At 39.7% G+C, this 27250-nt stretch overlaps 2 protein-coding genes across 3 annotated transcripts; both read left to right on the forward strand.

Moving 5' to 3' along the window:
- Positions 1 to 671: 671 nt before the first annotated feature.
- LOC307075207 (myosin heavy chain, fast skeletal muscle-like) lies at positions 672 to 11785 on the forward strand (the record flags this gene model as incomplete). The annotated part of the gene is made up of 39 exons (XM_079735716.1): positions 672 to 878; positions 980 to 1123; positions 1213 to 1369; positions 1465 to 1492; positions 1623 to 1734; positions 1860 to 1952; positions 2034 to 2097; positions 2214 to 2312; positions 2466 to 2569; positions 2883 to 3021; positions 3170 to 3288; positions 3373 to 3522; positions 3610 to 3780; positions 3873 to 4176; positions 4298 to 4371; positions 4456 to 4543; positions 4648 to 4765; positions 4883 to 5006; positions 5083 to 5219; positions 5307 to 5562; positions 5650 to 5892; positions 6015 to 6191; positions 6275 to 6420; positions 6511 to 6601; positions 7511 to 7900; positions 8006 to 8132; positions 8306 to 8424; positions 8534 to 8730; positions 8817 to 9000; positions 9102 to 9267; positions 9367 to 9491; positions 9595 to 9903; positions 10025 to 10228; positions 10680 to 10805; positions 10884 to 11054; positions 11156 to 11260; positions 11357 to 11452; positions 11537 to 11668; positions 11765 to 11785. The coding sequence occupies 39 exons, from the start codon at positions 672 to 674 to the stop codon at positions 11783 to 11785; spliced, it is 5817 nt and encodes a 1938-aa protein (XP_079591842.1).
- A 5239-nt stretch (positions 11786 to 17024) lies between these two features.
- On the forward strand, positions 17025 to 26911 carry LOC307075208 (myosin heavy chain, fast skeletal muscle-like; the record flags this gene model as incomplete). 2 transcript variants are annotated; one of them, XM_079735717.1, is made up of 39 exons in its annotated part: positions 17025 to 17231; positions 17327 to 17470; positions 17561 to 17717; positions 17810 to 17837; positions 17967 to 18075; positions 18192 to 18284; positions 18367 to 18430; positions 18548 to 18646; positions 18831 to 18934; positions 19255 to 19393; positions 19545 to 19663; positions 19750 to 19899; positions 19993 to 20163; positions 20256 to 20559; positions 20658 to 20731; positions 20820 to 20907; positions 21007 to 21124; positions 21243 to 21366; positions 21446 to 21582; positions 21672 to 21927; positions 22013 to 22255; positions 22353 to 22529; positions 22614 to 22759; positions 22854 to 22944; positions 23033 to 23422; positions 23520 to 23646; positions 23812 to 23930; positions 24041 to 24237; positions 24322 to 24505; positions 24605 to 24770; positions 24870 to 24994; positions 25101 to 25409; positions 25510 to 25713; positions 25818 to 25943; positions 26022 to 26192; positions 26279 to 26383; positions 26480 to 26575; positions 26660 to 26791; positions 26891 to 26911. In XM_079735717.1, the coding sequence occupies 39 exons, from the start codon at positions 17025 to 17027 to the stop codon at positions 26909 to 26911; spliced, it is 5814 nt and encodes a 1937-aa protein (XP_079591843.1). The 2 variants fall into 2 exon arrangements, with proteins under 2 accessions (XP_079591843.1, XP_079591844.1); XM_079735718.1 differs by having other exon boundaries at positions 17330 to 17470.
- Positions 26912 to 27250: the final 339 nt, after the last annotated feature.

A 27250-nucleotide genomic window follows, 5' to 3' on the forward strand; every position in this document is an offset into this window, starting at 1 on the left:
CACACAATTGTTATCATGCTTTCTTCATTCTTTCTTCGTTATTAACCATGAAGGTTGCATTCTGACATCATGTGAATGAGGTGTTGAAGAAATGTAATAGCCTTTGCAACCAAAGCCATATTGCCTTATTTTCCCTATTTATCTTCAATACAGCAATATTTTATTTTCAATTTTGACAATTCACAAGGAATAAAAAACTGTAGTTGAACCACTTAAGGCTAGAGGGTAATGCAGTGATGTTACAGATGACACTTATTCAAATATTTTATGCATAGTTTGACTCTAACTTGATATTGGTGTATACCCTCGTAGCTCACCTGGTAGAGCACTTACAATAAATATTTTTTCTCTCCCTTCCAGATCTTCCTGTCTAACTCTTTTAAAAATGTATGATCTATTGCATGTCATCCAGTGTTTGTATTTTTAGGATAAAATGTTCATGTGCCATGTTAATTTGTATTGTAAGTGCTAAAATAAGATCAGTTAAATCTGTTTAAAATATTATGACTTTCCATTTCAGCGCTGAAACTTCAAGATTCTCATTAGAATTAGAACAAGGTACAAGTTATTTTATGTCGGCCTTACCGGTCTCTATGAGAACAATCTGAGGACAATAGCATGCGAGAAACATCAAAACATTTTCTGTTTTTTTCTGACAGTAACCTGCCACCATGAGTACGGACGCAGAGATGGCCTATTATGGCAAGGCTGCGATTTACCTCCGTAAGCCAGAGAAGGAGAGGATTGAGGCCCAGAACGCGCCCTTTGATGCCAAGAGTGCTGCATATGTGGCTGATGCTAAGGAGCTGTACGTCAAGTGTACCATCATTAAGAAGGATGGTGGCAAAACCACCGTTAAAGTGTTGGCTACAGAAGAGGTAGGCAGCTTTTCATTTATCGCCATGCAGAAAACACTTTGAAACGTTTCAAGCTAAAAAATGAAACGAATACAAAATGAAAAATGGTGTGCCTTTTTTAGGAGAGAACAGTCAAGGACGATGATGTCACACCCATGAATCCTCCCAAGTATGACAAAATTGAGGACATGGCCATGATGACCCATCTCAATGAAGCCTCTGTGTTGTATAATCTCAAAGAGCGTTATGCTGCATGGATGATCTACGTAAGATATTTCACCTACTAAATGAAGATAAATATTACTTAATATATCACAGATCATATTACTGATCATCTCTTAATGATTTCCTTCAGACCTACTCTGGGCTGTTCTGTGCCACTGTAAACCCCTACAAGTGGCTCCCAGTGTACGATCAGGAGGTTGTCAATGCCTACAGAGGCAAGAAGCGTATGGAGGCTCCACCCCACATCTTCTCTGTCTCTGACAATGCAATCCAGAACATGCTTACTGGTATGTATAAGAAAATGTTTAGAAAAATTGTTTGGAAATTATTTTTGGTTTAAATGTTTGACTAAATGTAATACTTTAATTTATTTATTTTGCAGATAGACAGAATCAGTCTGTGTTGATCACGTAAGTTTTTATTTTTTCTTGATGTTTAGTTCAATGATTTAACATTAGAAGTAAAATCGTATCCCACAAAAATCTCACAAAGAATCGTGGAGACGTAATAGACTACTAATTACTTTATTTTCATACCCAGTGGAGAATCCGGCGCTGGAAAGACTGTGAACACCAAGCGTGTCATCCAGTACTTTGCTACCATCTCAGTGTCTAGTGACAAGAAGAAGGACCAAGCCCCTGGAAAGATTCAGGTATGCTTTAAAAAACATAAAATCAGAAAACTATGTAAAAAATGTATAATCATAAAAGACATGAAACAAACGAGATGTAGAGACGCACTGAGGACTGAGGATCAATACTGGAACTTTCATCATAGGGGTCACTGGAGGACCAGATTATTGCAGCCAATCCCTTGCTGGAGGCCTACGGTAATGCCAAGACTGTGAGAAATGACAACTCATCTCGTTTCGTAAGTACAAACTTAGTATGACAAACAAATGAAATGACATCCTTGATCTTTGACAAAAACTGAAATGAAGCATTTCTACAGGGTAAATTCATCAGAATCCACTTCGGTGCAACTGGTAAACTGGCCAGTGCTGACATTGAGACTTGTAAGTACCAAATACTAGTACCAAATGACCAATGAATGAACTCACATAATTGGTTGAATAGGTTTTGTTTTATTAATGTGAAACCAAATTCTTTCTATTAAATCAAAACTCTAAAGATCTGCTGGAGAAGTCCAGAGTGACATTCCAACTTCCCGATGAGAGAGGCTATCACATCTTCTACCAGATGATGACCAACCACAAACCTGAGATCATTGGTAAGATGTTGTAGTAGTAAGAAATAATTACAGTAAGATGTAATGTCATACATGGTTGCCTTTAACTTATGTTTCATTCTGGATTTTGAAGTACAAAATACAAATAATTAAAATTAACATATTTTATATGTTAACTACATTATCTCCCTCCAGAAATGACCCTCATCACCACCAACCCCTACGACTTCCCCATGTGCAGTCAGGGTCAGATCACTGTGGCCAGTATTGATGACAAAGAGGAGCTGGATGCTACTGATGTGAGTCAATGTTTACAACTAGTTTAGGTAGCATTATTAGCAGGGACTAACTAGGAACAAAAAAGTGCATGGGACTTTTGGCAGATTAGAGGTTAAGTAGGAGGGCTTTAACTCAGTGTTACAGCCTACGGTCTCAACTCAGAATGGTTGCTGGACGAGCTCAGTGAGCTCAGATAGCAGATTCCAGAAAGCTCTGTATGTTTCTAACCAATGAACAGGGTATTTATCATACTGACGATATAAGGATATATCTCACTCTGAAATATTCCAGACACTTCGAATAATCTTTGAATTGATTATCTTCTTCCCACAGCTAGCTATTGATATTTTGGGTTTCAACAATGAAGAGAAGATGGCCATCTACAAGTTTACTGGTGCTGTGCTTCACCATGGTAACATGAAGTTCAAGCAGAAGCAGCGTGAGGAGCAGGCCGAGCCTGATGGCACAGAGGGTGAGTTTTTTTTTTTTAGAACAACCACTGGACATTTGCAAAGTCCAGGTTTGCTGCAAATAGTTGTATTCACAATGTGTAAATATGTGTAGAAATTCAGCGATTTCTACAAAATGGTCTTACTTTTATCTATCATATAAACAATTAGAGGCTGACAAAGTTTCCTACCTACTTGGTCTCAACTCTGCTGACATGCTCAAGGGTTTGTGCTACCCCAGAGTGAAGGTCGGAAATGAGTTTGTCACTAAGGGACAGACAGTACCTCAGGTATGTAAATACATTGGAATAACTTTCATAATAGTTGTAATAGTTGTAATTTGTATGTATATCTAATCTCCCATCCTGCTCTAGGTGTACAACTCAGTGAGTGCCCTGGGCAAGTCTATCTATGAGAGGATGTTCTTGTGGATGGTCATCCGTATCAACCAGATGCTGGACACCAAGCAAGCAAGATCATCCTATATTGGTGTGCTGGACATAGCTGGTTTTGAGATCTTTGATGTAAGATTGCATTTCTTGTAACATTTTCCCTGGCTAAAAGCAGTGTCTCGGTGGATGAACATTTGCTAAACTAATGTTCTCTATCAGTATAACAGTATGGAGCAGCTGTGCATCAACTTCACCAATGAGAAGTTGCAACAGTTCTTCAACCATCACATGTTCGTCCTGGAGCAAGAGGAGTACAAGAAGGAGGGTATCATCTGGGAGTTCATTGACTTCGGCATGGACTTGGCTGCCTGCATTGAGCTTATTGAGAAGGTAAACGTGACTTGTATAACAAAATATGACTTTTCTCAGTATGATTCAAAACTATCTCATCATAATGTATCTCAATATTTCTTTCTTAATAGCCAATGGGCATTTTCTCCATCCTTGAAGAGGAGTGCATGTTCCCCAAAGCCTCAGACACTTCCTTCAAGAACAAGCTGTATGAACAGCATCTTGGCAAAAACAAAGCATTTGAGAAGCCCAAGCCGGGGAAGGGCAAGGCTGACGCTGACTTCGCCATGGTGCACTATGCTGGTACCGTGGCCTACAGCGTCGCGGGCTGGCTAGACAAGAACAAGGATCCCCTGAATGACTCTGTTATTGGGCTGTACCAGAAGTCCTCAAACAAACTGCTGCCTGTCCTGTATCCAGCTGTTGCTGCTGAAGGTACAATATCTGTTTGCAGACTTAAGAATTAAGACTTTGTATATTTCAACGTTACTATGGTATTGTAACTCTCATTTTAAGTGTTTTATTAATTATCATTATTTAAAACATGATATTATAGATGCTAGCGGTGGCGCCAAAAAAGGTGGCAAAAAGAAGGGTGGTTCCATGCAGACTGTGTCTTCACAGTTCAGGGTAAGCATTTTGAGAAAACTGAAGTTCATTCTTTAAATCTATTCATTTGTAGTTTCTTTTAATTCCAATATCTTATGTGAACAGGATAATTTAGGCAAGCTGATGACCAATTTGAGGAGCACCCATCCTCACTTTGTGCGTTGTCTCATTCCCAATGAGTCAAAAGTTCCAGGTAATGAATCTTAAAATACTCTCTACATTACAGGTTGGCGTTGTAGTAGAATATAGCAAAATAACAGTCATATTTTGAAGTCTGAAATCTATAACATTTCACAGGAATGATGGAGAACCACCTGGTTATCCACCAGCTGAGGTGTAACGGTGTGCTGGAGGGCATCAGAATCTGCAGAAAGGGCTTCCCCAGCAGAATCCTCTATGCTGACTTCAAGCAGAGGTATTAACGCTTTGACAGAAGATTTATATCGTCATAATTATACAATAACTGAGTTTATATATTTAGAACTTGTATATATACACCTTATTATTATAAATGAACATTGCACTCCTACAGATACAAAGTACTGAATGCAAGTGTCATTCCGGAGGGACAGTTCATTGACAACAAGAAGGCCTCTGAAAAACTGCTTGGGTCCATTGATGTGCCTCACGACGAGTACAAATTCGGACACACCAAGGTCTGTTTAGTGTTGTCAATAAGTATATTTGTACTTGATTGAAAGTTACTCTCTGACTAGTTTTTCTTACCTTAAGGTGTTCTTCAAAGCTGGTCTTCTGGGTACTCTTGAGGAGTTGCGAGATGAGAAGCTGGCATCTTTGGTCGGAATGATTCAGGCTCTCTGTCGTGCTTACCTCATGAGGAAGGAGTATGTGAAGATGACAGCTACAAAGTAAGTTTCAAAAGATTGATACATGAGAAGATATGCTATTTAGTTTAAAAAAAAAAGTGTATTAAATGGACTGCCTTTTTGCCACAGGGAAGCTGTTTACACTATTCAGTTCAACATCCGATCATTCATGAATGTCAAAACCTGGCCATGGATGAAGGTGTACTACAAGATCAAGCCTCTTCTGAAGAGTGCTGAAACTGAGAAGGAGCTCTCTGCGATGAAGGAGAACTATGAGAAGATGAAGACAGACCTGGCCACTGCCCTGGCCAAGAAGAAGGAACTTGAGGAGAAGATGGTTTCTCTACTGCAGGAGAAGAATGATCTTGCACTGCAAGTGGCCTCTGTAAATATATATATATATATATTTTAAATATTTACCACAATGAGGTAAATGTGATATGAGTTTTGATATTAATGATATTTTAAACAGGAAGGAGATAATCTGAATGATGCGGAAGAGAGGTGTGAGGGACTAATCAAGAGTAAGATCCAGTTGGAGGCCAGACTCAAGGAGACTACTGAGAGACTGAAAGATGAAGAGGAAATGAATGCTGAGCTCACTGCCAAGAAGAGGAAACTTGAGGATGAATGCTCTGAGCTCAAGAAGGACATTGATGACCTGGAACTCACATTGGCCAAAGTGGAAAAGGAGAAGCATGCCACTGAGAACAAGGTCTGTAAAGATGTTTGCACAATACAAACATCATCAACATCATCTCAACTGTTCTCAATAATACAATGGAAGGTTTCACTTTACTCATGAGCAAGTATGGCACGTGATTTTGTTTCGTTCAGGTGAAGAACCTTACAGAGGAGATGGCCTCCCAGGATGAGAGCGTTGCTAAGCTGTCAAAGGAGAAGAAAGCCCTCCAAGAGTCACACCAGCAGACTCTTGATGACCTACAGGCAGAGGAAGACAAAGTCAACACTCTAACCAAGGCTAAGACCAAGCTTGAACAGCAAGTGGATGATGTGAGATTCCTTTTTTTATGACATGCATGCAAAACATGTTACATCTTCTGAAATGCGCTCAAATAAAATATATTTTATTGCAGCTTGAAGGTTCTCTGGAACAAGAGAAAAAACTCTGTATGGACCTTGAGAGAGCCAAGCGAAAGCTTGAGGGTGACCTGAAATTGGCCCAGGAATCAATAATGGATCTTGAGAACGACAAACAGCAGTCTGATGAGAAACTTAAAAAGTAATGTGATGAAATAAAATCCTGCTTCTTACTAGAAAGATTCATACGATGAGTATCTTATTAAGTTGTGTTGTATTGTTTCATCATCAGGAAGGACTTTGAGACCAGTCAGCTTCTTAGCAAGATTGAGGATGAGCAGTCCCTGGGTGCTCAACTTCAGAAGAAGATCAAGGAGCTTCAAGTAAGAAAATTTATAGAGGGATTATCAGTCTACGTCACTCCCCACTCTACGCGCATGTCATATGCAGAAAGAGACAAGAGCGACAAGAGCCGTAATCATGTCTTGTTGTGCGGTTGGTTGCACAAACCGTTTTAATAAGACTGATTATCCCATTTATTCTACTTCTTGCTTGCCAACATAATAAAACAATTCAAACAATTCTTACTAATAATTATGCTTTTTCTTATTCGTATTGCATGCTTGATAAATGAATACACTGTTTGAGTTCATCTCCCTCAAAAAGTAGTCCCCTTTAATTACGATCAATAAAACATGTTTTTGACACCTCAAAGGCCTTATACCATGTTCACTTGAAAAAGAAAAGAAATTAAGATCATTCATTCATATTTTCATGCATTTTACAATCCAAATATAAGGTTTTTTACATGCCATAATTTAGTTTCCCAGGTAACGCCACAACCTAAGGTTCTTATGCAACGGAAACGTTGTTACCTCCTCCAGTAAATAGGATGGACCTTAGGTATTCAAGTCCGCTGAAGAATAATCACCGCGCCATTCGTTTCAATGGGAATCGCGACGGTCTATACTTTCAACATAAAGTGTACATATTTATAATTTGAAATTCGTCCCAGCCTTTATAACACAGATACTATAGTTCTATAGCATATAACCACGTTTTCTGATTACAGTTTAAAGTAAAAGTAAGCTGACGACATCGCTAATTAACACCGCAACCGCAAATTAACCAAACTGTGATAACCGGTCAAACAAATGTTCTTTTTGCGATCATTATGCGCGCGCATCCGCCGTGTTGATAAACAAATAATCCCCCTATCTGACAATCCCACATCAATGTTTCATAAATATTAGTACATTTTTACAAAATATTATTTCTTCCTTACTTATTAGGCCCGTATTGAAGAGCTGGAGGAAGAGACTGAGGCTGAGCGTGCTGCTCGTGCCAAGGTAGAGAAGCAGAGAGCTGATCTCTCCAGGGAACTTGAAGAGATCAGTGAGAGGCTTGAGGAGGCTGGTGGAGCCACTGCTGCTCAGATTGAGATGAACAAGAAGCGTGAGGCTGAGTTCCAGAAGCTGCGTCGTGATCTTGAGGAGTCCACCCTGCAGCATGAAGCCACTGCTGCTGCTCTGCGTAAGAAGCAGGCTGACAGTGTAGCAGAGCTGGGAGAGCAGATTGACAACCTCCAGCGTGTCAAGCAGAAGCTTGAGAAGGAGAAGAGCGAGTACAAGATGGAGATTGATGACCTCTCCAGCAACATGGAAGCAGTTGCTAAGTCCAAGGTGACTTATCTTTGAAATTAAATGCAAAATACGATATTATAATTAATACTATATAATCTGTGTAAGAAACCACTTGTGTTAACAAGTAAAACGTTGCATCACCAGGGAAATCTGGAGAAGATGTGCCGTACCCTGGAGGACCAGCTGAGTGAAATCAAGGCCAAGAGTGATGAGAACAGTCGCCAGATAAATGACATCAGTGCTCAGAGAGCAAGGCTGTTGACAGAGAATGGTAAGTATTCACAATTAACTAAAAACAACCCTGCATATAGAATAGCCCTCAAAATAACCATAAATAAATCTTTATATAACCTCCAACAAATTCAACCAAATCTGATACATATATTTCAGAAATAAATGTTGTATTGCTATATTTTATAGCTAACAATTTATGTCAACACCTAGGTGAGTTTGGTCGTCAGCTTGAGGAGAAAGAGGGTCTCGTCTCCCAGCTTACCAGAGGCAAGCAGGCCTTTACTCAGCAGATTGAGGAGCTGAAGAGGCTAAATGAGGAGGAAGTCAAGGTATACCATCATTCAAATCATTTAATTTCATGGTTCGATATGTCATTGCAGGTTCAACATTTTTGTATGTTTAAATGTGTTAATTAAATGAGTCAATCACCTTTTGCAGGCCAAGAATGCTCTTGCACATGGTGTGCAATCAGCCCGCCATGACTGTGACCTTCTGAGGGAGCAGTTTGAGGAGGAGCAGGAGGCCAAGGCTGAGCTGCAGCGTGGAATGTCCAAGGCCAACGGTGAGGTGGCTCAGTGGAGGAGCAAGTATGAAACTGATGCTATCCAGCGCACAGAAGAGCTTGAGGAGTCCAAGTGAGTCAAATACTCTATATCTTAGCTAATGTACACATTCTACTTGGCTGAATGTCCACTACTTAAACCATGTGACACGTTAACAGGAAAAAGCTTGCCCAGCGCCTTCAGGAGGCTGAGGAAAAGATTGAGGCTGTGAACTCAAAGTGTGCCTCTCTGGAGAAGACCAAACAGAGACTCCAGGGTGAGGTGGAGGACCTCATGGTTGATGTGGAGAGGGCCAATGGACTGGCTGCTAACCTAGACAAGAAGCAGAAGAACTTTGATAAGGTGTGTTGTCATTCATTGAGATGAAGACGTTGAACAAATATTATCCTATGATTCTTCTTCAAGGGCTAAACATGTACCACTTTATTAACAATGTTGTGCAGGTTTTGGCTGACTGGAAGCAGAAATATGAGGAGGGCCAGGCAGAGCTTGAAGGAACTCAGAAGGAGGCTCGTACTCTCAGCACTGAGCTTTTCAAGATGAAGAACTCCTATGAAGAAGCTCTGGATCAGCTGGAGACCCTGAAGCGTGAAAACAAGAACCTCCAACGTGAGTGCAATATTTAATTTTGGAAAACCTTTTAAAGACTACTGCATATATATCTTTAATAGAATGTATAACAATATCAATATGTCAACCTCTTAACAGAGGAGATTTCAGACCTGACTGAACAAATTGGGGAGACAGGAAAGAGCATCCATGAGCTGGAGAAGTCCAAGAAGCAGGTGGAGACTGAGAAAAGCGAGATCCATACAGCTCTTGAGGAAGCTGAGGTGAGGACCATTAAAAATTACATTTATATGTAGCTATTCCTTTTTATTAGGAAATTTTGTTGTTCCTTTAAATTAAATATTCTAATATTGTTTTATAATTCAGGGTACTCTGGAGCATGAGGAATCCAAGATTCTCTGTGTCCAGCTGGAGCTCAACCAGATTAAGGGTGAGGTTGACAGGAAGCTGGCTGAGAAGGATGAGGAGATGGAGCAGATCAAGAGGAACAGCCAGAGAGTCATTGACTCCATGCAGAGCACGCTGGACTCTGAGGTCAGGAGCAGGAATGATGCCCTGAGAATCAAGAAGAAGATGGAGGGAGACTTGAATGAGATGGAGATCCAGCTGAGTCATGCAAACCGCCAAGCTGCTGAGGCCCAGAAGCAGCTGAGGAATGTTCAGGGACAACTGAAGGTATGTCAATAAAATTTAATAGTAAATTAGTAAATTAAGTAAATTAAAATGTATGCACATTTAAAATATAGTGGCTTTTATATTTTGTTGACCTTTTCACTTGTTTTCATGTGAATATCAGGATGCCCAACTGCATCTTGATGATGCTGTCAGAGGAGGTGAAGACCTGAAGGAGCAGGCTGCCATGGTGGACCGTAGGAACGGTCTTATGGTGGCTGAAATTGAGGAGCTGAGGGCAGCTCTGGAACAGACAGAGAGAGGCCGCAAATTGGCTGAGCAAGAGCTGGTGGACGCCAGTGAGCGTGTTGGACTGCTGCACTCTCAGGTAAACATACAAAACTTCTTCCAAGAAATAATGGATTGAATTTATATAGCACTTTTCTAGACACTCAAAGACGCTTTACAGTGAAGGGGAAACCTCACTAACAACCACCAGTGTGTAGCACCCACTTGGGTGATGCACGGCAGCCAATCTCCGCCAGATCGCTCACCACACACCAGCATGAGGTGGAGAGTGAGGGAATTAATGAGTCAGCCAATTATACAGGAGGATGATTAGGGGGGCAGATCGAATGAGCCTGGTTGGGCCAGGACACCGGGGAAACCCCTACTCTTTGCGATAAGTGCCTTGGGATCTTTTATGACCTCAGTGAGTCAGGACCTCGGTTTTACGTCTCCTCCGAAGGACGGGAATTAACAAATAAAATGCTCCCAAATGTTCCATAATATTATGCAACATTATCATAATTGGTTGCAAACATTGACATTCATTTTAGAATACAAGTCTTCTGAACACAAAGAAGAAGCTGGAGACTGACCTGGTTCAAGTCCAGGGCGAGGTGGACGACACCGTCCAGGAAGCCAGGAATGCTGAAGAGAAGGCCAAGAAGGCCATCACTGATGTAGGTTTTCTTTTATTGTTAATTCATTGAATTAGACATATCTTGAACTCTCGATTAATATGCTATATTTTATATAAGGCTGCCATGATGGCTGAGGAGCTGAAGAAAGAGCAGGATACTAGCTCTCACCTGGAGAGGATGAAGAAGAACCTGGAGGTCACAGTGAAAGACCTGCAGCACCGCCTGGATGAGGCTGAGAACCTGGCCATGAAGGGTGGCAAGAAGCAGCTCCAGAAACTGGAGGCCAGAGTAAGATATCAAACATACACATGTCAAACATGGATGTGGATGTATTTACAGTTCTAGCATTAAAGAAATATGCATTAATTGAATATATTTCATTACTTAAGGTGCGTGAACTGGAAATAGAGGTTGAAGGTGAACAGAGACGTGGAGTAGATGCTGTTAAGGGTGTCCGCAAATATGAGAGGAGGGTGAAGGAACTTACCTACCAGGTATGCCATGCTTATATTGAAATAATATTAAAATCAATGAATATCAGAAAAGATCACAGTCAAGAATCTGGTGCATAAACATTTATATCACTTTAGACTGAGGAGGATAAGAAGAATGGTGCCAGACTCCAGGATCTTGTTGATAAGCTGCAGCTGAAGGTGAAGGCTTACAAGAGGCAGGCTGAGGAAGCGGTAAGTAGAACCTACATAAAAAAATTGGGTTATTGCATACATTTTTTTACTTCTTAATTAAACAAAATATGAATGTTCCTACAGGAGGAGCAGGCCAACTCTTACCTGTCCAAGTGCAGGAAGGTTCAACATGAGCTGGAGGAGGCTGAGGAACGTGCTGACATCGCTGAGACTCAAGTCAACAAGCTGAGGGCCAAGAGCCGTGATGGTGGCAAGGTAAGTACATCACTGTATAAGCCCATTGACTCAGAAAGAAATTAAATGTAAACCAAAAATTTGGTTGGTTTAATGATATTACTTTCTCATCCCCAGGGAAAGGAGGCAGCTGAATAAGTTGTTATGCATCCCTGTACATTTAGAAAGGCATGTCATAAAATATGACTCTTGTTTATAGTAAATTCTAAACCGCAATTAAGTATTTCCGTCTTTTTTTGTTGGTAGTTTCAGATTAATGCATTAATTTGAATAACAATGGGTCATTCAACACCATTTCACCAACGTTTGAATTTGAATCTGATCAGGGACTATTAATGAACTCACATGAATACAGAATTGGATGGATAAGCACAACTCTGAAATTGGTACTATGAAATATATACAAAAAACTATCAATGAAATATTGTATGTACATTTATTAGCAATTCATACTGGGGAACCAACAACCAAAAAACTTTCTGAAACATACTGGCACAAAAATATACACCCATGGTAAATGGGATGGTGATCCATAAATCTTTGCCTCAATACAGTCCTCATTTCAGATCGCTTGTGAAATGTGTAGGATGCCAGCTGGTTTTAATGTGTTTTTCTCTGAATAACAAGCTTGACATCAGAACCAAAAGTCCTGTATCCAAAAGGATCTGCCTTTTTATGTAAACCATTAATGGGTTAAGTGCTGTGTGGTTGTAAGGTTATTTGCTGAATTGGTAAAACTTCACTATGACGGTACAATCATTCACCATTAATTAATTATGCAGTTAATGTTAATGCAGTAATAAGCATTAACTAAAAGTTCATTACAAGTTAACTAATTTCTAGTAATTATTTACTGATGGTGTTCACTAATAAGGTATTACTTAAAGGTCCCATGACATTCCATCAAGTGTGAGCGTGATTAGCCTTACAAGCCGTTTTGAAAATCTGGCTCTTTTGACATCACAAGTGGGCATGTCCACTTAGATTTTTTATTTTTATTTTTTTTGGCCATGCCATGACCAGATTATTGTCTCTTTTTGGGGGAAATTCTTCCTTTCCTTTCAACCCATTGGTTGCTGGTGAACACATAGGGCACACCATAGTGCCTGGAGCTGTGGGCAGCCGCAGTGCAGCGCCCGGGGAGCAGCTGGGATTAACAGGTGCCAGGTGCTGAAGGGCACCTCATTCGTGGGTGAAGACGTATGTAGGAGTGTGCTGCACAACTACTGCCCCCGTCCACTTTTTCTTTTTGCCTAATGGTCAGGATTCGCACCGGCCACCCACCGGTTACCGGTCCAATTCCTTAACCAGTATGCCACGGATGCCCCCTGATTTGTTCTGGATAGATCAGTATACCAGCCTACCCAGTGGACTGTAGTAAGTGTTGCTCATCTATCCTTCACACATCTAGGTGGACACGCCCACTTGTGATGTCATAAGAGCCACATTTTCAAAACGGCTGGTAAGGCTTATCACACTCACACCTGGTGGCATGTCATGGGACCTTAATAGATTTTCGTTGTTGTGACCAATCTAAAGTAGATTTTTCACACAGTAAACATAATTTAACGATCGTCCAACCAAACTAGTCTGAAGCTCCAATGACAGCACCAATCGTCCTCAAAATGTGGTCTTTCGTTAGATTGTCCTCGTATAAGCAATGTCTGGGGTCGTACAACTCGCTGTGTTCCTTTAGCTCAACTATCAACGCACAACGTCCATGATTGCAAATAAAAAAAAGCACGAAGATGCAAAGAAAAAAAGTCTGTGGACGCACAGTGTTCTGGTTTTTTCGGGGGCCTATGACTAGTTATTTCGTTTCATATGCTATGAACATGATCCAGACGGTCGGACCATGATGCACCCCCGCCTACACCCTATATAGTGTAGCCAGACTACAATGCAATTGTATGAAGGATGTACTTGTATGAACTACTCCTATTATTTTTTTAAAGGAGGTCATTTTCTCCCCCTGCAATATTGTTCTATGCTGTTCTATTCTAACTAATCTATACATTATTGCATTAATTGACTCCCTAACATACATTCTTTCTTTGAAAAAACTGTTAAAAGTATTCAAAGAAGGGCATTTCGTCTTCGGTAAAAATTTACTTATTTTCTATTGTATAATTTTTCTGCGCTGTCCATCTGCTGCCTGTCTGCTGCTCGTCTGCTGCGATTTGGAGCGTTTTAATTATATGTTATACATGATTATATTATATTCTGAGTAAAAATATTGATTTCTTTATTTAGTAACCGTTTCATATGCAGGCACTAAAAAAACCTCTTCAGAGTGATTAAATACCTCTCCGCCTACATTGGGATAGTGCTTCACCCTGCCAGGGTTTATTTCATGATAATGACAGGCTCAGTGTACGTTTTACCTTACTAAGTGAATTGGCAGGGGAAGACGGTGACTAAAAACGACCATGCGAGGGAGTCAGACTGCCCCTCTAGTCCGTGTTCACAGCTACTAAAATGTTGCCGAAATTAGGTAAAACATTTATCAATTCACTTCAAATTGGCTCCAAATGGGCTGTACGGAGCTTGATCAATTTAGTATTTCTTCGGAACCCCCAGATGGCTAGTCAGATGCTGGTGAATTGGCATTATTTGCAGGAATCACTTAAAACACCTACAGCCTCAAGATTTGGCCAGTCTAACCTAAACATTAGACAAGCGATTAGAAAAAATGATGATGCAACTAGACCGATAACATAGAAAAAGAAGGCTGATCACATAACCCTTATACTCCGATTCCAACACTGGCTTCATATGCACTTCAGAATTTACATCCAATTATGTCTGCTATAAATCATTCACGAACGCAAAAATATTTCTCTGAACTGCTTGATGATGATCCCCCTAGACCGCTTAGGTCATCAGAACCTTGCATTCTAACTGTTCCCATAGGAGGACAGAATGTGGTAAAGCATATCATGCTGCACATAGCACAAACAAACTTCTAGAAAACCTTCACTCTGCTCCGAACTCTTGCCATTTTTAAATCTAGACCGAAAACTTGATACCATCCTATTATTTTTTATTATTTAGAGTGCCATACATGTTTTAATACTGTCTTTCTGTATCACTTCTCTACTATTGTATATTTTCAATTCAATCTTTATTATTCTGCATTTAATTGTAACATTCTCTCACCTTTTTGGCCTATATGTAAACGACTTTGAGTTGCCTTGTGTAAGAAATCAGCTGTACAAACAAAAATGTATTGATTGGTTGAAGTCATTGTGTACTCTAGATGTTTGATTTTATTTTATCAAATATTAATGTGATTTTGAACGGCTAGATCAAACGACTGAACAAATTCAGAAGACGATTGATATCAAAATAGTAGTGGTTGTTACACTTTGTGTTACAATATATTGTCTTGATACAAAAAATAATGTACAATTTAAAAACACTGCCTCTGCTCTAAATATTATTTATTTTACATTATCCTTTCTATGAGTTTTTTGTATTTCCTTAGCTTTTTGCTCAAAAGCATTTTTTTATCAAATCAAATGCGTTCTTATTAGCCGATTCCTGCAATTGAATTATTAAAAATCAAATTATTTCAGAGAAAAGTGAGACTTAAAAACAACATGCTTCCCCTGTTCCCTATAAACTCCTAGTTCTGGGAATAGGAATATATATTTAACAGCACATTAATGGAAATAAAGAGATGCAAAAATAAAAAAAAACATATTTTGGCACTTCATTGAAAGAAATTATGCCTACTAAGGATTCAAAATTATTTAAATTAGGACTGAAAACAATTGCTTACATTAAATTAATTTGATGATGGGAGGAGTGATAAAAATAAAGGGTTGCCTGCAAAGTTTGTTTCAATTGATGTGTTACAATTGTTTTATTGATTTACATGATGAATCATATACTAAAAGAATACTACACATTTTGAACTGCAAAATCTTAACAATTTTTTTTACAAGGGATGGGTTTTACATACCTTGATTCGTTCCTGCTCTATCTCAAAATACCACATATTCCGTTGGACATTTAAAACACATTTTTTAATAGTTTAATGAAATAGATATAGACTGATAGAATATAGAATAAACATAAAGGCCATTTTGGCATCAAAGACATTGTGTCAGAATACCAGAAAAGATAAGAAAACATATAGAACTTTTGTGACCCCTTGTGAACTACAAACAACTATAATTCATACCATAACATTCACATTATTGATCCTTTTTGTTTCTGATCACTTGTTATGAGTTTGTTTTTTAACAGGATTTTTTGAACATTTAGGTATATGTGTTCATAAATAAAATAAAAAAATATTTTTTAATAATAGAATCTAAAATGAATTTCCACCTACATCCTCAATTTTACTTCAAACCAATGCGGTTGACAAAATTGATAAAAACACATATAGTGATGGGAATCTCAAAAATCCTATTTACATGCTGCAACACAACACCCATAATAAAAGATCAGGTTTCAAGCAAGAAATGCAAGCACATAGTCTAGTGTGTTGTAAGCATCCTATTATGGGCTTATTAGTGGAAACCTGTACAATGTCATATTTATAGATTTTGACTTCTACTTTTTTTTTTAATTCTTAGTGTTGAAGTATATTCAACAAAGGTAAAATATATAAATAGGTTACATCGAAGAGTAATGTGAATGAATAAAAAATGTAAAACAAAGTAAGTAAATCTACATGTTGTTGTATCTTTCACAATGAACTGCATACATCAAACAGTTTAAATATCTACATTTTGTATATAGATCACAATGATCTTACATCGCACAATCACTATAATTGTATGAATTGTTCTTCATCTCATGTGGTCATTTGATAATTGCAAATCAGCCCAATAGTTTGTACAGAGCACAAAGCAAATGCAAACTAAATCTATTAGAGGGTTTGCGCCTCATGCCCATATTGAGTGTGGTCTTACCAAGTGGTCTGCTATATAATAGGACGCTGAGAGGGATGAACAGCTTGCAGGGCAGTTGAGGGAGAAACAACTGGTGGTAAGTCAGAGTGAGGCAAAAGCTCTCATTCATTCAAAACTTTGATGGATAGTTGGATTTTCAATTGAAACTGTTCAATTAGAATTGATGCAAAGCAAGCCAAACTATTATAATCGTGTTTCCTATTAATATTCTTTCATGTGTCATGTTAATTTGTATTGAAGTAAGTGCTGGAATAGTATCAGTTAAACTGCTAAAAGATCGTGTCTCTCAATTTCAGGGCTTGAAACTTGAAGATTTCTCATTGGAAGAAAGCAAGGTAAGAGTTATTTCATCTCAGCCATACCGGTATCTATGATTAACAGTCTGAGGACAATATCATATTAGATACATTAAAACATTTTCAATCTTTGTATCACAGTAAGCTGCCACCATGAGTACGGACGCGGAGATGGCCTATTACGGCAAGGCTGCGATTTACCTACGTAAACCAGAGAAGGAGAGGATTGAGGCCCAGAACGCGCCCTTTGATGCCAAGAGTGCTGCATATGTGGCTGATGCTAAGGAGCTGTACGTCAAGTGTACCATCATTAAGAAGGAGGGTGGCAAAACCACCGTTAAAGTGTTGGCTACAGAAGAGGTAGGCTGCTCTTAATTTATTGCCATGAAGAAAATGGTTTAACATGATTCAAGGTAAAAAATGAAGCAAAACAAAAAATGGTGTGCCTTTTTTAGGAGAGAACAGTCAAGGACGATGATGTCACACCCATGAACCCTCCCAAGTACGACAAGATTGAGGACATGGCCATGATGACTCATCTCAATGAAGCCTCTGTGTTGTATAACCTCAAAGAGCGTTATGCAGCATGGATGATCTACGTAAGTTATTTCACCTACTAAATGAAGATAATTATTACTTAACAATATCACAGATCATATTAATGATCACCTATGAATGATTTCCTTCAGACCTACTCTGGGCTGTTCTGTGCCACTGTAAACCCCTACAAGTGGCTCCCAGTGTACGATCAGGAGGTTGTCAATGCCTACAGAGGCAAGAAGCGTATGGAGGCTCCACCCCACATCTTCTCTGTCTCTGACAATGCCATCCAGAACATGCTCACTGGTATGGATAAGCAAATGTAGTATACATAAATGAAATGATGTTCGGTTGAAATTTTTGAATTAATGTAATACTTTCATTTATTAATATTGCAGATAGACAGAATCAGTCTGTCTTGATCACGTAAGTTTATCTCTGTTCTTGATGATTAGTTGATTGATTTAACATTAAAACAAAAATCTTATCCAACAAAAATCTGTCAAAGAATCGGACCATGTCAAAGACCCTTAACTACCTTCTTTTCATACCCAGTGGAGAATCCGGTGCTGGAAAGACTGTGAACACCAAGCGTGTCATCCAGTACTTTGCAACCATCTCAGTGGCTACTGACAAGAAGAAGGAACAAGCTTCCAAGATTCAGGTATGCTTAAAATCAGTACACTTTATGAAGAATTATTATCATAGATGACATGAAACACACCAGAGATGTAGGGACGCCCTGAGAACTGAAGATCAATACTGGAACTTAAATCATAGGGGTCACTGGAGGACCAGATTATTGCAGCCAATCCCCTGCTGGAGGCCTACGGTAATGCCAAGACTGTGAGAAATGACAACTCATCTCGTTTCGTGAGTACAAACTTAGCATGTCAAACAAATGCAATGACATACTTGATCTTTGATAAAAACTGAAATGAGGCTTTCTAAACAGGGTAAATTCATCAGAATCCATTTTGGTGCAACTGGTAAACTGGCCAGTGCTGATATTGAGACTTGTAAGTACAAAATTACTAGTACCAAATTACCAATGATTTACTCACATAATGGATGGAATAGGTTTTGATTTATTTATGTGAATCAAAACTTTACTTTATTAAATTAAAAACTTAAAGATCTGCTGGAGAAGTCCAGAGTGACATTCCAGCTTCCTGATGAGAGAGGCTATCACATCTTCTACCAGATGATGACCAACCACAAACCTGAGATCATTGGTAAGATGGTTTAGTAGTGAGAAATAAGTACAGTAAGATGTAACGTTATACAGGGTTACCTTTAACTAATGTTTCATACTGGATTTTGAAATACAAAAAACAATACAAGGTTTTGATTATTGTCCCTCAAGTACAAATTTAAGTCTTTAAAATAACCATATTTTTATTTAATTTTTTTCTCAAGAAATGACCCTCATCACGACCAACCCCTACGACTTCCCCATGTGCAGTCAAGGTCAGATCACTGTTGCCAGCATTGATGACAAAGAGGAGCTGGATGCTACTGATGTGAGTCAATGTTTACAACTACCTTACATAGCATTTTTAACAGAAAGGGACTAACTGGGACCAATAAAGTGCTTGGGAATTTTTGGCCGATTTGAAAATTGGAGTGCTTTAATTTCATGTTACAGCCTACGGTCTCTACTCAGAATGGTTGCAGGCCGAACTCAGTGCGCTTACGGCAGCGGTCAGATTGCAGAAAGCTCTGTAATTTTCTAACCAAGTTAGAGGGCAAGGATATTATATCGCTCTGTGATATAATATCCTGCTCTGACGTTTTCCAGACTCTTCAATTAATCTTTGAATTCACTTTTCGTTTCCTACAGACTGCTATTGATATTTTGGGTTTCAATAATGACGAGAAGATGGCCATCTACAAGTTTACTGGTGCTGTGCTTCACCATGGTAACATGAAGTTCAAGCAGAAGCAGCGTGAGGAGCAGGCTGAACCTGATGGCACAGAGGGTGAGTTGATTTGATTGATTTTTGTAAACAACAACTGGAACCAAGTCAAGCTTGGCTGTAAATAGCTGTATTCACTATATGTACATATATTTAGAAATTCAGTAATTTCTACAAATCTTTCTTAATACTTTCTTTCATATAAACAATTTAGAGGCTGACAAAGTTTCCTACCTGCTTGGTCTCAACTCTGCTGACATGCTCAAGGGTCTGTGCTACCCCAGAGTGAAGGTCGGAAATGAGTTTGTCACTAAGGGACAGACAGTACCTCAGGTATGAAAATTCCATGGAATAATTATCAAAACGTTAATGAAATAGCAGTAATTTGTATGTATATCTAATCTTCCACTCTGCTCTAGGTATACAATTCAGTGAGTGCTCTGGGCAAGTCTATCTATGAGAGGATGTTCTTGTGGATGGTCATCCGTATCAACCAGATGCTGGACACCAAGCAAGCAAGATCATCCTATATTGGTGTGCTGGATATTGCTGGTTTTGAGATCTTTGATGTAAGATTGCATTTCTTATAATAATAATAATTTCCCCAGCTAAAAGAAGCATCTCAGTTGATGAACATTTTCTAAACTAAAGTTATCTATCAGTACAACAGTATGGAGCAGCTGTGCATCAACTTCACCAATGAGAAACTGCAACAGTTCTTCAACCACCACATGTTCGTCCTGGAGCAAGAGGAGTACAAGAAGGAGGGTATTATCTGGGAGTTCATTGACTTCGGCATGGACTTGGCTGCCTGCATTGAGCTTATTGAGAAGGTAAACATAACTTGTATAACTAAATATCACAATTCTAAGTATAATTGAAAACTATCTTATTGTAATGTTTCCTAATATTTCTTTCTACATAGCCAATGGGCATCTTCTCCATCCTTGAAGAGGAGTGCATGTTCCCAAAAGCCTCAGACACTTCCTTCAAGAACAAGCTATATGAGCAGCATCTTGGCAAAAACAAAGCATTTGAGAAGCCCAAGCCGGGGAAGGGCAAGGCTGACGCCGACTTCGCCATGGTGCACTATGCTGGTACTGTTGGCTACAGCGTTGCAGGCTGGCTAGACAAGAACAAGGATCCCCTGAACGATTCTGTCATTCAGCTGTACCAGAAGTCCTCAAACAAACTGCTGCCTGTCCTGTATCCAGCTGTTTCTGCTGAAGGTACAATATCGGTTTGAGATCTCAAGTATTAAGACTTTGTATATTTCAACTTTACTATGGTATTGTAACTCTCATTTCATTTTCACGTGATATTCTAGAGGCTAGCGGTGGCGCCAAAAAAGGTGGCAAAAAGAAGGGTGGTTCCATGCAGACCGTGTCTTCACAGTTCAGGGTAAGCATTTTGAGAAAACTGAAGTTGATGAGTGAAATTCATTTATTTGTAGTTGCCTTAAATTAAAATATATATCTCACATGAACAGGATAATTTAGGCAAGCTGATGACCAATTTGAGGAGCACCCATCCTCACTTTGTGCGTTGTCTCATTCCCAATGAGTCAAAAGTTCCAGGTAATACCTAAATACTTTCTACATTACAGGTTGGTGTTTTAGTAGAATATAGAAAAATGAATGTTATTTTAAATGTCTGAAATATATAACATTTCACAGGAATGATGGAGAACCACCTGGTTATCCACCAGCTGAGGTGTAACGGTGTGCTGGAAGGCATCAGAATCTGCAGAAAGGGCTTCCCCAGCAGAATCCTCTATGCTGACTTCAAGCAGAGGTATTAGCTCTTTGACAGAACAATTATATTGTCCCAATTATACAAGAACTTAATTTATACATTTCAAACTTGTTTATATACACCTTTCTTTTAAACACTTAACATTGCACCCCTACAGATACAAAGTACTGAATGCAAGTGTCATTCCGGAGGGACAGTTCATTGACAACAAGAAGGCCTCTGAGAAGCTACTTGGGTCAATTGATGTACCTCACGACGAGTACAAATTCGGACACACCAAGGTCTGTTTATTGTTGTCAAAAAGTGTATTTTTACTCTATTGAAGGTTACTCTCTGACTAGATGTTTTTCTTACCTTAAGGTGTTCTTCAAAGCTGGTCTTCTCGGTACTCTTGAGGAGTTGCGAGATGAGAAGCTGGCATCTTTGGTCGGAATGATTCAGGCTCTCTGTCGTGCTTACCTCATGAGGAAGGAGTATGTGAATATGACAGCTACAAGGTATGTTTCAAAACATTGATACAAAAGAAGATATGCTATTTTGTACAGCTAATAATTTTTTATTAAATGGACTGACTTTTTCGCCACAGGGAAGCTGTTTACACTATTCAGTACAACATCCGCTCCTTCATGAATGTCAAAACCTGGCCATGGATGAAGGTGTACTACAAGATCAAACCTCTTCTGAAGAGTGCTGAAACTGAGAAGGAGCTCTCTGCAATGAAGGAGAACTATGAGAAGATGAAGACAGACCTGTCTACTGCCCTGGCCAAGAAGAAGGAACTGGAGGAGAAGATGGTTTCTCTACTGCAGGAGAAGAATGATCTTGCACTGCAAGTGGCCTCTGTAAGTAAAAGTATTTATGTACAAACAATTAGGTACATGTGATATGACATGTGATATGACTGACATGACAACACATTTTAAACAGGAAGGAGATAATCTGAATGATGCCGAAGAGAGGTGTGAGGGACTCATCAAGAGTAAGATCCAGCTGGAGGCCAGACTCAAGGAGACAACTGAGAGACTCGAGGATGAAGAGGAAATGAATGCTGAGCTGACTGCCAAGAAGAGAAAACTTGAGGATGAATGCTCTGAGCTCAAGAAGGACATCGATGACCTAGAACTCACGCTGGCCAAAGTGGAAAAGGAGAAACATGCAACTGAAAACAAGGTTTGTCAGAGATAGTCAGAGCGTGAAACTAAAAATTAACAAAGGAGCTACCATGTTACCAATTTGCAAGTATGACAAGTTATTTTGTTATGTTTAGGTGAAGAACCTGACTGAGGAGATGGCCTCTCAAGATGAGAGCATTGCTAAGCTGTCAAAGGAGAAGAAAGCCCTCCAAGAGGCACACCAGCAAACTCTTGATGACCTGCAGGCAGAGGAAGACAAAGTCAACACTCTAACCAAGGCTAAGACCAAGCTTGAACAGCAAGTGGATGATGTGAGGTTCCATTTTTCATGACATTAGAAAAACATGTAACATTTTCTGAATTGCAATCAATTCAAATCTATTCTTTAATTGCAGCTTGAAGGGTCTCTGGAGCAAGAGAAAAAGCTCCGTATGGACCTTGAGCGCGCCAAGCGTAAGCTTGAGGGTGACCTGAAATTGGCTCAGGAATCCATAATGGATCTTGAGAACGACAAACAACAATCTGATGAGAAAATCAAAAAGTAATGTGATCAAACAAACAAAATCCTGCTTTTTATTAGAAAGATTCATACGAAGAGTATCTTATTAAGTTATTTTGTATTGTTTCAACATCAGGAAGGACTTTGAGACCAGCCAGCTACTTAGCAAGATTGAGGATGAGCAGTCCCTGGGTGCTCAGCTTCAGAAGAAGATCAAGGAGCTTCAAGTAAGATAATTGAAATGACAATCCCACATCAATGTTCCATAATTAGTAGTACATTTTCACAAAATATTATGTATTCCTTACTTATCAGGCACGTATAGAAGAGCTGGAGGAAGAGATTGAGGCTGAGCGTGCTGCACGTGCCAAGGTTGAGAAACAGAGAGCTGATCTCTCCAGAGAACTTGAAGAGATCAGTGAGAGGCTTGAGGAGGCTGGTGGAGCCACTGCTGCTCAGATTGAGATGAACAAGAAGCGTGAGGCTGAGTTCCAGAAGCTACGTCGTGACCTTGAGGAGTCCACCCTGCAGCATGAAGCCACTGCTGCTGCTCTGCGTAAGAAGCAGGCTGACAGTGTAGCAGAGCTGGGAGAGCAGATTGACAACCTCCAGCGTGTCAAGCAGAAGCTTGAGAAGGAGAAGAGCGAGTACAAGATGGAGATTGATGACCTCTCAAGCAACATGGAAGCAGTTGCTAAGGCCAAGGTGAAATATCTTTCAAATTAAAAGTACCATATAATAATTAATACTATATAATCTGTATAAGAAACCACTTGTGCTAACAAGTAAAACATATGACCAGGGAAATCTGGAGAAGATGTGCCGTACCCTGGAGGACCAGCTGAGTGAAATCAAGGCCAAGAGTGATGAGAACAGTCGCCAGATAAATGACATCAGTACTCAGAGAGCAAGGCTTTTGACAGAGAATGGTTAGTATACACAATTCCCTCAAAACGACCCTCTATATTTGAACACCCTCGTTACAATAACGATAAATAAAACAAACACATACCTTCCCTAACCTTATTCAATTATAAAGGGAATAACTGTGGTATTGCTTCATTTTATAGATAACAATTTATGCATTTTCCTAGGTGAGTTTGGTCGTCAGCTTGAGGAGAAAGAGGGTCTCGTCTCCCAGCTTACCAGAGGCAAGCAGGCCTTTACTCAGCAGATTGAGGAGCTGAAGAGGCTAAATGAGGAGGAAGTAAAGGTAAACCATCATTTTTAATCAATTAATTTCATGGTTACATTATGTCATTGCAGGTTCTACATTTTTGTATGTTTAAATGTGTTAATTAAACAAGACATCACCTTTTGCAGGCCAAGAATGCTCTTGCACATGGTGTGCAATCAGCCCGCCATGACTGTGACCTTCTGAGGGAGCAGTTTGAGGAGGAGCAGGAGGCCAAGGCTGAGCTGCAGCGTGGAATGTCCAAGGCCAACGGTGAGGTGGCTCAGTGGAGGACCAAGTATGAAACTGATGCTATCCAGCGCACAGAGGAGCTTGAGGAGTCCAAGTGAGTATAATATTTAATACTTTTGCTAAAGTTTACACTATATTTGATGAATGTCACAAATTAAACCATGTTAAACTTTAACAGGAAAAAGCTTGCCCAGCGCCTTCAGGAGGCTGAGGAACAGATTGAGGCTGTGAACTCAAAGTGTGCCTCTCTGGAGAAGACCAAACAGAGACTCCAGGGTGAGGTGGAGGATCTCATGATTGATGTGGAGAGGGCCAATGGACTGGCTGCCAACCTTGACAAGAAGCAGAGGAACTTTGACAAGGTGTGTTGTCATTCATTAAGATGACTGTTTAAATATTTCTATCCTATGATTCATGTTCAAATGCTAAATATGTACCACTTTATTAATAATATTGTGCAGGTTTTGGCTGACTGGAAGCAGAAATATGAGGAGGGCCAGGCAGAGCTTGAGGGAACTCAGAAAGAGGCTCGTTCTCTCAGCACTGAGCTTTTCAAGATGAAGAACTCCTATGAAGAAGCTCTGGATCAGCTGGAGACCCTGAAGCGTGAAAACAAGAACCTCCAACGTGAGTTAAACTCTATTTTGGAATTGAAGTTTTCCAGATGACTACATCATTTGTTTTAATGGAATATATAACAATATCAATACGTAAACCTCTAAACAGAGGAGATTTCCGACCTGACTGAACAAATTGGTGAGACTGGAAAGAGCATCCATGAGCTGGAGAAATCAAAGAAGCAGGTGGAGACAGAGAGGTGTGAGATCCAGACAGCTCTAGAGGAAGCTGAGGTGATAAGGGTTCACAAAAAATAAAAACCATGCAGCTATCATTTTTTAATTCAGAAATTGAATTTGTCCTTTCAATTAAACATTCTAACATTGTTATATCATTTAGGGTACTCTGGAGCATGAGGAATCCAAGATCCTGCGTGTCCAACTGGAGCTCAACCAGATTAAGGGTGAGGTTGACAGGAAGCTGGCTGAGAAGGATGAGGAGATGGAGCAGATCAAGAGGAACAGCCTGAGGATCACTGACTCCATGCAGAGCACACTGGACTCTGAGGTCAGAAGCAGAAATGATGCTCTGAGAATCAAGAAGAAGATGGAGGGAGACCTGAATGAGATGGAGATCCAGCTGAGTCATGCTAACCGCCAAGCTGCTGAGGCCCAGAAGCAGCTGAGGAATGTCCAGGGACAATTGAAGGTATGAAACAGAAGTAAGAAGAAATGTATGCACATTTAAAATATAGTTGCTTTTATATTTTGTTGTGGTCTTTTCACTTCTATTTTCATGTGAATATTAGGATGCCCAACTGCATCTTGATGATGCTGTCAGAGGAGGTGAGGACCTGAAGGAACAGGCTGCCATGGTAGACCGTAGGAACGGTCTCATGGTGGCTGAAATTGAGGAGCTGAGGGCAGCTCTGGAACAGACAGAGAGAGGCCGCAAAGTGGCTGAGCAAGAGCTCATTGATGCCAGTGAGCGCGTTGGACTTCTGCACTCTCAGGTAAACAAATAAACGTATTCTTCCAAGAAATGCTCCCAAATTTTCAAAAACATTACATAAACAACATTATTATTACTGCTTGCAAAAATGTTAATTTATTTCAGAATACAAGTCTTCTGAATACAAAGAAGAAGATTGAGACTGACTTGGTCCAAGTCCAGGGTGAGGTGGACGACATCGTCCAGGAAGCCAGGAATGCTGAAGAGAAGGCCAAGAAGGCCATCACTGATGTAGGTTGGCTATTATTTGTTACTTTATTGAATTGGACATGCTTGAACCCTTGATTAATAGGCTATATTTAATATTAGGCTGCCATGATGGCTGAGGAGCTGAAGAAAGAGCAGGATACTAGTTCTCACCTGGAGAGGATGAAGAAGAACCTGGAGGTCACAGTGAAAGACCTGCAGCACCGCCTGGATGAGGCTGAGAACCTGGCCATGAAGGGTGGCAAGAAGCAGCTCCAGAAACTGGAGTCCAGAGTAAGATAATGTCACAAAAGGATATCCATACAGTTCCAGTTCATTAAAAGTAAAGTATATTTATTGAATATATTTGATTTCTTAAGGTGCGTGAGCTGGAAACAGAGGTTGAGGGTGAACAGAGACGTGGAGTAGATGCTGTTAAGGGTGTCCGCAAATATGAGAGGAGGGTGAAGGAACTCACCTACCAGGTATGCCGGTTTATGTTGAAAATAATATTAAAAAATAATCAATATCAAAAAGTTTTATACTTAAGTTTTGAGGCACAACAATTTTCATCACTTTAGACTGAAGAGGATAAGAAGAATGGTGCCAGACTCCAGGATCTTGTCGATAAGCTGCAGATGAAGGTGAAGGCTTACAAGAGGCAGGCTGAGGAAGCGGTAAGTAGAAACAACATAACAAAATTGTGTTATTGCATCAATTTCGGTACTTTTAATATAAACAAAATATGAATGTTCATACAGGAGGAGCAGGCCAACTCTTACCTTTCCAAGTGCAGGAAGGTTCAACATGAGCTGGAGGAGGCTGAGGAACGTGCTGACATCGCTGAGACTCAGGTCAACAAGCTGAGGTCTAAGACCCGTGATGGTGGCAAGGTAAGTTCACCACTATATAAGCTCATTAACTTAGAAAGCTATTCAATGCAACAAAAATATAAGGTTGGTTTGATGATTTACTTTTTTTCTCTTCCCCAGGGAAAGGAAGCAGCTGAATAAATTGTATTGCATCATTGTACATTTTGAAAGACATGTCATAAATGATCAACCCAAATTGTAAGTTCAATAAAATATTATTACAAAGTCTTTTTTTGTTGGTTGTTTCAATGATTAATTTATTAACGTGAATAAAAAACGGACCTTCAACACATTTCGATATTTATGACACACAATATATTATTGTGGTGTGCACACACAGACATAATTCCCTAAACCGTTAGCACCATTATTAACCGTGGCTTCTTTAAGAACAGCCCCAGTTGGAAGATATAAAAGGTGATTGTTGAGACACACATTGGTGAACTTTGGGGATGATTCCGGAGCCCTCATCACAGCGGA

The sequence above is a fragment of the Pollachius pollachius genome (assembly GCF_949987615.1).
Source record: "Pollachius pollachius genome assembly, chromosome: 4".
NCBI lineage: Eukaryota > Metazoa > Chordata > Actinopteri > Gadiformes > Gadidae > Pollachius > Pollachius pollachius.